The 13,827-nt window shown below is 39.9% G+C and overlaps 1 protein-coding gene across 2 annotated transcripts in view; it reads left to right on the top strand.

The window, feature by feature from the left end:
* The window catches only part of ZNRF2 (zinc and ring finger 2), an 83,130-nt gene extending 78,083 nt beyond the window's left edge, over positions 1-5,047 (top strand). The window contains exons 4-5 of one of the 2 annotated variants that reach the window (XM_075558223.1): positions 4,066-4,145; positions 4,504-5,047. In XM_075558223.1, the coding sequence (XP_075414338.1) occupies positions 4,066-4,123 (58 nt within the window). In that variant the 3' untranslated portion in view covers positions 4,124-4,145; positions 4,504-5,047. Of the gene's footprint in view, positions 1-4,065; positions 4,146-4,484 lie in introns of both variants that reach the window. The other variant, XM_075558221.1, reaches the window with a different exon arrangement.
* Positions 5,048-13,827: the final 8,780 nt, after the last annotated feature.

Below are 13,827 nucleotides of genomic sequence, written 5' to 3'. Positions count from 1 at the left end.
TTTTTACTCCTTCAAGCTGTAAAAGACAGTACCTGTTTCATAGAGTTCTTGTGAGCATTTAAAAGAGTTACATTTTGCAAAGTACTCGCATTGGCAATAGATGCAATGCTGTGTTTGTTAAATGAGAACAAAATGAGGAATTTTTTTTATTTTGCCTTGAAGGTGGTATTACAGGGTAGTAGGGGAATTGTGATCTATTTCGTAAAGGTGCTGGGAACAATTAACTATTGATATATGGTGGAGAGTAGGCAAGGTTTGAAGCCCTATCTCACCTTGGAAATAAAAATTTCCTGGTTGACTAAATCCCTATGAGAAGCAAAATCTAAAATATTTAGGAAATAATACAGGGAATGTCTTTGACCTCCAATTAGGAAATAATTGTTGGCTTAAGATACCCTGCCCCCAAAGTGATCTTAAAAGAAAAGTTGATCATTTGGCTATTTTCAATTTTAAAACTTCCTGTATCACAGCACTGGAGAAGTGAAAGGCAGGCAATGCCCCAGCTAGGGCCTATGTGTCAGCCAGGGTTCAGCATCTGAAACAGTCTGCCCTCTTGCAGTGACTGGCTTTAATGCGAATGACCTCCTTGCAAGTTGGTTAATTGGGAGACTTATTGACAGTATAATACTTTGATCTTACTGGTTCATGTACAGTATTTCCCAGCACATTCGTTTTTTTATGCCTTAAAAAAATAACAGGTGAAAGCAAGTATGTTAAGACAACAAATGGTGTTAAAATTCAGTACTGCAGAAAGACCCAGTCACTCTCCACAAGCCTGAGACCAAAAGAACTAGCTAATACCCAGTTACCACTACCAACTGTTCTGGAAAGGATCCTAGTCAAAGTTCTGGATAGAATGGAAGAAAATAGAAAACAAACTCAAAATCATAGAAGACCAGACTTCCTGGTTAGATAGAGACAAGTGGGACCCCCAAGATTTGGCCATTAGTCATCCACCCTTCAGATCTGTAACTAGACTCACCAGTGTGGAAGAATAATCAACCCTTCATGATCAAAAGGGCAGCATTTGCCTAGTGACCAAGTGCAGAAGGTTAGGAAAGAGGGAGGAATGGAAACCAGAAACACAGGGAGGAAGTGGATGGCACTAGATGAGTTGAAACAAAATGAGTATGAACTGTTGACCGTAGCACTGCTAACCTTGCTCTCTAACCCCTTACCTTCATTCACAATCTAATGGTTTCTTAAAGTAATGCCCATCTATTCCATCTTCTTACTCTTCGTTCACTGAAGTCATGAGCTTTATTTTGGAATCACATTTCATGCTCTCAAATATATACTCGTGTACATACTTGTATATTTACTTTTGGCTCCATAACCCAGCAGCCTCAATCCTTCCTTAATCCTATTTCTGTCAAACGAACTTCACCTTTTTTTTTAACATCCTATTTTTACAGTAAAAATTATTAGTAATGCGACACACCTTTTGTTCTGGTTGCAGTGGTAATGGTGTGAGTGGTCTGCCTTTGACTTGATTTTTTTTTCCCCATCAGCCCTGTCACTTTCAGTGTGTGATAATTTTTGCAGATAGCAAGGTTTTTCAGGACCATGTATTACAGTAAAAATACCTCAGTAGTTATTTTCAACAAATCTTTAAGGAAAAAGCAAATCAAAATACAGAATTTGGCCAAAATTATTAAGTCAGTTCAGAGCGAATAAACCCCAGATGCCCAGTTGCCATGAATTGTCGCTTGGTGTCAGAACTGCTCTATACAGTGTTGAGGTTATGACCTGACTGAAGCAGACCTGTCCACGGAGGTTCCTTTTTGAACTGGCAATCTTGAGTGAATAGTTGAGTGCTTAAGTGTTGATGCCACCCAGGCATACCTAGTACATATCTTGCAACCCACTGGTTTTCATTCCTAAGTACAAGGGGACCCCAAAAAGTTCATGGAGAAATGGAATTAAAGGATAATGGGATTTTTCACTCACTTTTTGAAGCTCCCTTGTATTTGCCCCATTGAAATTCTTGATCTTGTGCTCGAGGAACACGCTACTCTTCAAAGTTCGAGTTCAGGGGCTGAAGAGAACTTGCATCAGAATGCATGCTTCCTTCATGGAAGAAATCTGGGTGTGCAGGTGGGACCGTGTATTTGGTAGCGAAGTGAGTGCATTTCTGTTTTGGCGTAAGCTGTGTGGTTCTTTGAAGATGAGCCGGCACTGTGTCGGGGAACCATACTTTGCATAGCACTGCTTGTGTTGTCAGGTGGCGCCAGGTTACCTGTAACTCATTTGACAACCCTACCCAGTCGGCCACCATTCTCAGCATTGTTTCTATTTGAGACCTTTTGTGGCAGCCCTGGTGGCAGTTCATCTTGTTGAAGGTCTTCTTTTTCCCTAACCGTCTCCTGTACTAACATGATGCCCTTTTCAGGGACTGGTCTCAGCTTGTCTAAAGCACATGAGACTGCGTGACTGCGTCATGGCAACATCGAAAATGCCCATCAGGAAAAGAATGGACACAAATTGGGGAATATTTATATAATGAAACACTACATACATTGAAATTGTAAAAACAGTTTTGCTTATGACCAATTACAAATCTCAAGCAAATTTAGTAGATAAAGCAAATTACAAAAAAGTATGCTCTGGTAGCAGTTTATAAAACCAACATGCCTCTCTTAACTCACCTGACCTTGCTCCATACGTTTCTGCAAACGCAGAGGGGCATGAAATGACAGAAATTTGACAAAGAGGACTAGGTGAAGAAAAAACACGAGGGAGGTGCTGTCAGCCATCCAAACAGATGAGTTTGAAAAATGGATCCTAGAATCGCAGATTTGACAAATGTATTAAGTGTAATGGAGAGTACTTGGAAGGTGATGAGGTTGTTTTGTAAAAAAATTAATTAATTAATTAATTAATTACATAGCTTGGCGGGGGAGATTCTGGGGTTTTTTTGGGGGGTGGGGCTACCCCCTCATATAATGGTAAATATTAATCTTGCCCTTGAGCATATTAGCCATGACTTCTGGCTCAGTAGCACATGCAAATTTGAGATGTAGCATCAGTGAAAACAATTAGATTCCTACCTGGGTAGTTTACTAGCTCTTGGGCAAGTTACTTATCCTTTCAAGACCTTGACTTTATCATCTATCAGAGCATGGTGGAGTATAGTTTGTACAGTGATGGGGATTTTCTGTATCTGCTGGCCAGTAGAGTATCTACTGAAACACTGCTGAACACTGGATTTTTTTTTTAAGTCCCATGCAGCTGGTGGCTAGGGTATGGGACAGCACAGATTTACAATGAAGATAATTATGCACAGTCTATTATTTAGCTTATAATAAAGGAAGACTTTGAGATGCTTTATAAATTAAAATTTATTGCAATCATGGAATAGAATTAAAATGAATATTCCAAGAATCACATACATACATTATTATCTTTCAGAAATGTAATTAGTGATCCATGAAGGGAGTCAAGTGGTTTGAACTGGTGAATTCAAAGTTGCTGATTTGGTATATACTGTATTTACTCATGTATAAGCTGAGTTGGTTTTTTTTTTTCAGCACATTTTCAATGCAGTTTTGTGGTTAAAATTAGGTGCCTTGACTGATTTTCGGATCGGCTTATACTCGAGTGTATACAGTAACCACCACCACCACCACCACTCCCAATTCACAATAAAAAAATCATTCAAAAAGTACAGTTCATCATGATCAAGGGTTAATTACATCAGTTGGTGGCATAAATGGGTTTGTATTTCCATAAGTCAATAATAACTATTGAGAAGAAGAGTAATTTATTTAGATTTTTCATTTCATTCTAATTAGTAAAGTAATATTTCTCTAGACACTATTTTTATAATGGTTCTCTTTAAAGTATTTTACAGCATACTTTGGAATAGATTCTTTCCTGAATTGCTGTTTGCATAATCAAAATATAATGAACATATCCTTATCTTTTACTTATTTATGGCAAATATGATCATGTTTGGGGAGGGCTTTCTGCAAAGATAGGCTGAAGTCAAGAATCACTATTACTGTCATGATATAAATAATCAAATACAAGTGTTTCAACTTTTCTGATTCTGTTTCTTTCTAGCTGCATAGACGAATGGTTTGAAGTAAATAGGTCTTGCCCTGAGCACCCTTCAGATTAAGCATCAGATTCCTGTTTTAGAGGTAACGCTTCCCTTTTGGGTTGACTTGCTTTTGAAGGTGCTGTGCTGGATGGTAGTCAGTGCTGGCTTCTGTGCTATTTCTGCAGTGGAGGGAAAGACTGTAGTGTCCGGCTGTTTATTCTTTTGTGACTGTTTACTGTGTGAAGCTTTCCTTGTCCCTTTTCTGCCCTACATGTGTTATTCTGTACAATCCTGGTTTTATGAATTTTTAGAATAATAAGTAAAAGAATGGAATTTATAGTAGCCAAAGAAATGTTCACAAGGAAATGGAATCTGTATTTTGATTTATGTTACTACTAATAGCCAATGATAATAACTAAATATATCTGTTTTTCAACAGCTTTTCTTCTCTTTTGAAGATGCTTGAAAAACCTAGAGGATATGAAGAGCGTCTGTGTAACCACAAACATGCAGGCACACCCAGCCAGAAATCGGAGTTGTGTGAGAGTCCCAAATACGGAGATGGACAATCAGACAGGGTGACAGAAATCCTCCGGAGAAGAGGACAGTTAGCACAGAGCTCAGTGTACCAAACATGCATATAAAGGACACACACAGGGATTTTGAAAATGCTGCACATCCCTTAGTAGTCATCTACATAGGTAATACTGAAACATTTTATATTCAGATGCCAAAGTTAACTGATTTAAAAGTTGATTTTTATTAAGTTCTCTAGAGCTGCACAACTACTTATGTTTTGATTTGTATTTTTCGTTTAGGGTCTCTATTATTTGTCCCGTTATTTGCATTCATCTCTTCTGAAATTAAAAACCCACATGATTTGCTTCTTATAAATCAAAGTCTGAAGTGTAATCAAGCAGTAAAACATTCTCTGAATGCAGACCAGGATCTCAAGTTCTTCCATCGCCCCACCCTGGCCCCACCCCTACCCCGAGTAGAAAATACATTCTACAAAAGAAAGCTAAAATACGTTAATATTTACAATTAGAGGTGTTTAACAGTATCAGAATGCAGTCCAAAGAGCAAATCAAGTTGTATAATTGCGTTTTAGTTAATGAAATCTTGACCTGTCTACCCAATGTCAGTTTATTGAATGCATTATTCCTCGTAGCTAAAACTGCTCAGCAATTGATCAGCAGGGAACCACCTTGCAGCTATGCAGCTTTTGGAAAAATACCAAGTTTAAGTGCTGCCAGCTATAACAACTTTGTTTCAACGGGTATTTTTGTTGTTGTTGTTGTTTATTCTTTTCATGTAATTATTTTACTGTGCTTAGCATCTCCAAGCAATTTTCCACCTTTGGGTAATATATTTAGAAGGTTCTAAACTTAATAACTTATGGGAAAAAAGTAAAGTAAACATTTTCTGGAGTGGAACTTGGGATGATTTAAGGGATATTTTATATACTTTTAGAAATCACAATTTAATTGGGATGCCAGATTTATAGCAATTTGCATCTTTAATTTTCCAGATAATCTGGAGGTTAGCATTTGATAAATGATTTTTTAAAGCAAAGATGAAGATTTTGTTAATTTATAATTTATTAATAAGTTGTTACTGTAATTAAAAATGTTACTCTCTTGTGACTTCTAAATTCAGTCTTGTGTAGAAAGAAATGTATTAAGCGAAATTATGTGAATAAATATTTCCACAAGATCCATCTGAATGGTTCAAAACAAACTGGAAGAGAGCTATCAGGGCTGCAGTAGTGAAAGTCATTGTCTTTGTCTTTTTTTTGGGGGGGGGTTAATGTCAAGAGCACGCACGCATGAACTTTGCATCTCCAACGTAAGGGAGAATGTCCCCAGTGGTAGCATCGCTAGGAGTAGCGGCCGGCACCGAGCATGCCTGAAAGTTGCACAGTCCTGGTGTTTTTGTTTTCCTCAATGCCCTTTGCTCCTTCCTTTCCCATGTGAAGCTGCTGCTCTTCTTGCCAGCGCTCTAGGGTGAGCACGGGAGCAGCTGCCGCTACCCAGAGACAACCGTGCTGTTTTAAATGATGGAAAGTGTTGTTAATGCACGTAGGTGCCGCTCTAGGCCAGGTGACATTTTCCCTCAAGTTACGCTGTGAATGCCTTTTGTAATGCTGCAACTGATAGAAAAGAACGACAGGATTCAAAACTCCATGGAAACATCGGACAGCACAGTTTCATGGGTGCCTTTTTGTAAAAGAGTAGAAAAAAGATTCTTCATATTTTCCCCCTGCTACCATGGACTCTTCCTTTGAATTCCTCTTAATCTAATGTTTTGATTTTTACAAGATTTCCCCTCTGAAGAAATTCCTCTTAGAATGTGACTACTCCACTTATTTTCTAATACTGCTGTATTGTCGTGCTGAGGATGATTTTGTTGTGCTTAAAGGAAGGAAAACACTGTTTTAGAGCTGTGGTAGCCAACAGCTCAGATTCTCCTGCAAGTTGCTTTTCTGCTATGATGTAATTCGCATGGACTTACGTTCACTCGCTCATCTTTATTCCGTGCCATACTCACACCGTCCTGTGGACTTGGCCTCAGTTGATCGCAAGGTTCTGTGCTGCTGCTGCTGCTGCTGCTGCTGCAGCTTCCGTGGATACTCGGCGGTTTTTAGAAACGTTCCTGTTTGTCAGTATCAAGTGCTCCTTGACCATTACCTTTATCTAGAACAGTGTTTATTTAAATCTGTCTTAACGAGTCCTTTTTTGTTGTTCCAATGTATGAAAGTTAGTGTTCTGTTTCCATTAATGTCTTGCTCGAGAATAATTTGGGTATAGAACAAGTTTACAAAGCCCAGCTGCTCCAGTCTTTATTCAGAATCAAAACTGCTGTTCTTGAAAATATTTTAAGTAATTCTACATAATATCACTTAAAATACTTAAAAGTCAAGTCTCTGTACGCTCTGGATACTGTATACAGGACATAAAATCATGCTGGATGTGGCTGAAAACTATGGGCAACTAACTATTGTGGAGATGAAATGAAGATTCAAAGGCTAGATTATCTCGTTGGCTGTAGCTTCTAGGACCCTCACAGAGACTTGTTTTGCAAATCACATCATACTTGCGGTGCAGAGAAAGCCCTGTGTTCCACGACTTCACTGGACTGCCACTCTGTCCATAATGGATCGCATTGAATGCCATTTTCCACTCTGTGTCGTATTTTGATGGGGCTCTTCCCTGCCTGCCTCACCCCCACTCACTCCAAAACGTTTTAAGAGAAGTTAAACACCCTAGTTTTGACTCTTTGCCAGAAAAAAAAACAGCATGGTTTTAATATGTGTGGGTTTGTTTTGTTTTTCCAGATTTAGATATAAGTCCGATGATGCATCATGTTTTAAAAGCAGTGTTTGTGATGGAGACAGAAATAATGGTTCCCATACCTGGTTTTTGGTATGTGTCATAGCCAAATCATTAAAAAAAAAAAGAAAAAAGTTAACTGTTGGATGATAGGTAGCTTTTGGCTTCCTACTGGAACTGAAATTTCTTTGACATGTTACTCAGTTATTTCAATTTTCACCCACTGGACACTTCATTGGAATGTTACTCAAAAAGAACGAGCCTGTGGTGTCCTCTGCATAGCTGCAGTCTGAATCTCAAAGGGGTCCCATTTACAGGACATGTGGAAAACAGTAGGCTACTTTTTCTGAGCTTATTTGATTCACAGCCTTGTTTGTAAGTTTTGAGTATAATAAGTTTTAATAGTGGTCACTCAGATTAATATATTTTAGCAAGGTACAACATGAGGCTATTTCTTTAAAGAAAAAGAAGGCAAATTTATGTAAACATGACCTACATTTATTTACCAGCTTGGAGAGTGACAATTTCCTAACAATAAGCTACATTTAAACAAAGCATGAAACTTCACTTTTTTGTTTTGATTTGTTTTTTTTTAAATAGAGAATAATTGATTTTACTATCTGCTACCATTGAATTCACATCTGTACTGTGCATTGATTAAAAACTATCCAAATCATCTATTTCACAGGCGAAATTTCCATTTAAACGAGATGAACAAGATCTCTAGGTAAAACTACATAGAGGTAAATGGTGTTTGAGTCCACTTTATTTAGTTGCTGGAAGTCTTGTACTCCATTTGGGCCATGTTCTTAAAAGTTTATCCTGAGGACTATGGGTGTGTGAATGTAAAGTATCTCTACTCTTGCATAGATGTTTTCTTAGTTAAAAAATCCTAGCATGCCAGTATTTTAGGTTTGGCCCCTTTCCTTTTCTGAACTGTTGGGATGCTATGTTGTGCCTAACGGTAGGTAGCAGCACTCTGCTTTACCATCCCCTTTTCCTTACCCAGATCTTCTTCTGAAGTCACATTGCGGCTGGGTTTTCTTTAAAAGAACTTGCTACTTGGTATATTCCCACTAGTGTATATTCCTCTTATTCAGGGACTGGGAAAACTCTCTTCGGTAATAAGTTTCTCAAACAGTTCTCTTGGGTACCATAGTCTCTGAATTCTGTGCTTAAGCTACAAGAGGGAGTGTTTTGTTTTAAGCCACAGAATTCCTGTATTGAATAACAGACACCTGGTCGTCTACACTTTGCAGAAAGTGGAAGGCCTACTGCATTGCAGAAAACCCGATATGTTAATACTTAATTTCAGTTGAAAGTGCCGTCCTACTGTACATAGGATGTCGGTATATTTTCAGATGACGTAAGCCATTGTTAATTTGAGAGAGATAGTAAATAGTTTTGACTGCTCGCTTATAGAGGGGCAAAGAACAACATGGCATAATAGAGCGGCACACCCTGGAGAGAGATCATAGAATCTGATGGTATTGATCTATTGTACAGCAATTCATTACATTGAATTTCTTTGCAATGACTTTTATATGAATTTTATTATTTGAAAATCGTGATAATGATAGATATTTACCTTCTAGTGTGTTCATGATTTTACAACTCTTTCGTAATATCTGTCATTATCCTGTTATTCTCCTGTTAAATAAGGTTTCAAAAGCGTCAATCATAGGTAATATACACAGTGTATAAAAAATAACTTGTATTGGTATGTCCTCAACGAAAGTGGAGCGATTCATTATTGATACTTTAATAAATCTTCCAAATGATTTTGCCAAGTGATCCCATTGATTTGTAAGTAGAAGACAAGAGAAGAATGCTTTCCAGGAAACTTGCCATATTTATTCTTTTACCTGAAAGCTAGCAATATATTATAATAAAAGAGAAAAATCTGCATGCTGAAAAGTTACCATGAAGTAACTGAGGTTAGATAGAGCTGCTCTGTCTCTTCTAGCATACTCATTTACCCCAAAATTGGATGATGTAACATGTTGGTTAAAATTCTATGATAGACTACGAGCTGACTTACAGTGGGAATAGAGTCTTTTTTTTTTTGGTAGGGGTAATGGAAAGAGAGGTCACACCACACCCCACCCCTTCAGTAAAAATGTACTTTGAATTTCTAATGTAAAACCTACTTGTAAATTTTGGATTGAAATATGTATGGAGGTGTCGTCTGTCAGGGTATAATCACACCTTTATAATTTAGGTTGAATTTAGTAACATTTCATTATGTTTTGAAAGGGGGGAAAATAATACAAAGAAAATAAATCTTTTGAAGCACAATTTTCAAGATGTGAGAGTGAGTTTTGTAATGCATCCATTTAACAACAAAAAAAAATGGGTTCTAGGGCCAGACAGTCTCATTTGGACCTTCCTGTGTTGTTGGGCAAAAATCCTTCTCCCTCGGCACCTCACTTTGGTCAGTCCAAAAAAAAAAAAAAGACTCTTCTCCTGGTTGAGGGTTGTGGTGACAATACACATCTGCACCAGACATGGTGATACCTTAATAATACTAGCTGTCATTACTGCCAACAACATGGATCCGTGCCTGTTTATATAAGGAACACTGGCAGCATGGCACATTCAGCTGCCAACAGAACGTTTGGCTGTTTGGACCCACTAGCCACTCCGTGGGAGAAAAGCAAAGCAATCTTCCCAAAAGAAGTCCAGCCTTCAGGAACCTATAGAGCACTTCTGCTGTCTCCTGCACGGTCACCGGACAGTTGGAATGGTCTTGATGACAATGAACTTACTATTTCAGCAATCAGGTGACACCTGCTACTGGGTTTCCAGGAGCTGCGTGAGAATGAGGATAGAATGTAAGGCAGCTGACATCCAAAAGTATAGCTGGTAGTGAGCGAAGCGAAGCATGGAACCAGCAACTGTAACAGTAGATGATGCGCGAAAGACATTAGCGTGGGCTATTGTGGGGGCACAGAAGAGGGTCAATAAATTCAGACGAGGCAAAAGAATGACAGAGCCTTTTAGAAAACGTTAGACCACAGCTCTCAGGAAGGACTGTGCTTCGAGGGCTATGGGAGAGAAGTTTGAGGTGAGTATTGCTCCGGCAGAGCTCTGATAGGAGAAGGCGCTGAGTCACCTACAGACAACAGAGTGAAACACAGCCTGGTCCTGCCTCATCCCCCCATCAGCTTTGAGCCCGTTGCAGCCCAGGAGGTCCTCTTTCCTGCTGACCACCAAGCGTGAAGCCCGTTCTCACTCCTGAGAGGCACTCTGAGTGCACTACTATTTGCTCATTCTTCTGGCAGCCCGTGGATTGTTGCCTGATCTTTACCAGCACATAATTCAGATGCATCGCTTCTCTGGTCTTGCTCATTCGGCACTTCTCTGCCTGTGAGGTGATGGAAATCGCCATGGCTTGGGTTAGGTGCATCTTTGACCTTTAACAGCAAATTGGCCAAAGGTGATAGGTTTGAATGCTTGACTGCTGATTGTTTGGGCATGGAATATGGAACCACATTAACTGAAATCCTGGACAACTTCACCCAACCCCCCCCTACCCCGCCATTTATCATGATGCTGGTTACTGGTTCAATTGTGAACATTTTGGGTTTCCTTCTGTTAGGATGTTTATGTAATCTTCGATTTTCATTAGTAAATGTTTCCAGTCGTCTTCACTTTCAGCAAGCAAGGTTGTGTCATCTGTGTATCACAGGTTATTAACGATGCCACTTTTTCTTAGACTCCTGTTTGGAATAATTGTGAGAAAAGAATGCAGCCCTCATGCCCGCCTGTCCTGATTGTAAAGCGCCCTTGGTCTGCTCATAGCGCCGCTGCTTGGTCTGTGCAGGTTCTGCATGAGCACAATTAGGTGCTCTGAAATTCCCATCCTTCACAAGATTAGCCATAATTGGGTATGGTCCATAGTCAAATGCTTTTCCATAGTCCATAAAAGAAAGAAATATTTTTTTCTGGTATTCTCGGCATTCAGTCCAGATTCTTTTGATAAGCAGCATTTGTATCCCTCCCACATTCTCTTCTGAATCTGGCTTGAATGTATGTACTGCCACGTCCGTTGTCAACAGCAAGATGGTACTTGTATATGGTATTAATGATGATACTCAGTTATTTCTGCATTCCGTTGGATCTCCTTTCTTCGGAAGGGGCACAAATGTGGACTTCATCCACTTGGTCAAGTAGCTGCCCTCTTAACATTATTTTGGCGGAGACAGGCAAGCCCAGGCAGCATCGCCCTCGGTTGGTGGGAACATCTGAATTGGTGTGTGTTCCATCAAGTCCTGGTGTCTTGTCTTTTGCTTCAAGTGTCTTCAGCTTGAACATTCCCTTTAATACCATTAGTTCTTGATGGTCTGCTAGTTTCTGAAATGGTGGGATGTAAACCACTCCTGTTGGTCTGGTGACTGCATTCCTTCCATCTTTTGATGCTTTCTGCGTGGTTCTCTATTTTGCCTTGAAGGCGTGACTTTTCCCTCCAGTTCTTTCAGCCTGAGAAATGCCAGGCATGCGAGCATGTTGGTTTTCTGTCTCCCGTTCTGTGCACATCTCATTGTAATACCTTGTTGTGTCTTCTTGAGCCACCCTTTGACATTTTCTCTGCAGGCCTGTTACGTCATTATTTCCAACTTTGGCAGCTCTATTGAAGAGCAAGATTCATTTTGGTCTTTTCTTTTTAATGATCTTTGCTTTCTTCATTTCTTCTTATGTCGTTAGTGTTGAAGGTATCAAATCTTTGACTGAGATGTCTCTAAATTCAGGTGGGATACATTCAGGTTGTATTTTACCTCCTGTATTTTACCTACCTTCATTTGCTTCCACTTCAGCTTCAACCTACATAGGGGTATTTCATCATCTGTGCCACCCTTGACCCCTAGCCTTATTCTGACTGATGACATTGAACTTCTCAATAGTTCTTTCCACAGATTTTGTTCATTTAATTTCTGTGTGTTTCAGCGGATGAGGCCTGTGTTGATAGTTGCCTTTTATGTGGTTGAAGAAAGGTATTTGCAGCTAATTAATTGTCAATCTTGGAGAATTCTTATCATACCATCTCCAGAGTTGTTCGACCAAGGCCATGTTTTCCGACTGCTGGTCCTTCTTCGTTGCTTCCCACTTGTGCATTCCAGTCCCTGGCGGTTTTCTCTGCATCTTGATTGTATGTTTGATCAATTTCAGAGGGACAGATTTTGTTAAAATCTTGAGTCCCTTCTTTGTCTTTGGCTTAAAGGTTGGTGCATAAATCGTAATGATAGTCATATTAGCTGGTCTTCCTTGTTGGTTTATAGTATTAATCCTGTCACTGGCAGTGTTGTACGTCAGGCTAGATCCAGACTTTGATGCGTCTTTTTGACAAAACAGTGTCCGTCTGTTCCTCCGCAGGCTGTCGTTCTCAGCATAGGAGGACATGTGACTGCTCAGCTCAGTCTGTTGGACTGGTTCGTCTCAGCTCCCTATTAATCTTTGCATCTCATTTCATTTTGAACATCTCCCAGTTTTCCTAGTTTCATACTTGGCACAGGACAGGTTATGTTCTAACCATTAACGGATGATTCCAGCTGTGTCTCCTTATCTTGAATCATGGCACGTCAGCAAGTCAAGGTTCCGAAAGCTCTCTGTCTTCATGAAGTTCTGTTCACCTGGAAGGAGGCAGCTCTTCCCCAGTAGTGTTTTCAGTGCCTTCCACCTCTGAGGGGTCGGCCTGCCCGCACGCTTAACAGAAAATGTACCACGGTGGTTCATAAGACCTTCACCAACAACTTTTTCTCTGAAGTCGAGTATCGTGCCCAGTCTGCCTTCCTGAAGCTCTGCTGAAACTTGTCCACCATGGGTGACATGCCAGCATTTGAAAGACCATTTGCATAGTTTCCAGTAAGCCACCCAGTGTGACAAGCTGACAGAAGGTGTGGAGGGGAGAGAAGTCAACAAATGACAAGTCATGAAGGGATTTAGGGCCAAGCTGAAAAGTGTGGACATTAGCCAGAAAACAATCATCGGAGGATTTTGATCAAGGAAAAGACTAGCAGATTTGCACTCCAGGGAGAACGTTGGCAGCGTGGTGATGGGCGTATCGTAAAGGAATGAGACTTGTTGGGAAAGACTCGGTTATTAGAACAGAGAAGGATCCTGAGAACTAAAGCAGCTGCAGTAGGGAGGTTGGGATGGAGGAAATTAGAGGATGCAGGGAGCCAGCCCATTGTGGTAGCCGCTGGGTCGGTCCTCGTTGAGGGTCTTCCTCTGATGCTGACCCACCACCTTACCGAGCATGATGTCCTTTTTCCAGGACCTGGTCCCTGCTGATAAGCCAAAACCCAACTCACTGCCATCAAGTCCATTTAAATTTAACTCTTGTCATACGCTTTTTAAGGTTGCTCATTCACATTTGAATTGAAATCCCATTCAGTTGGTATATGCTAAGGATATTTAGACCCAATATTAAAAGAGACTAAACAGATTAAA

This window comes from Tenrec ecaudatus, chromosome 9, assembly GCF_050624435.1.
Source record: "Tenrec ecaudatus isolate mTenEca1 chromosome 9, mTenEca1.hap1, whole genome shotgun sequence".
Taxonomy (NCBI): domain Eukaryota; kingdom Metazoa; phylum Chordata; class Mammalia; order Afrosoricida; family Tenrecidae; genus Tenrec; species Tenrec ecaudatus.
Note: the sequence above shows the minus strand (reverse complement) of the source record. Positions and strands in the feature narration are given on the sequence as shown.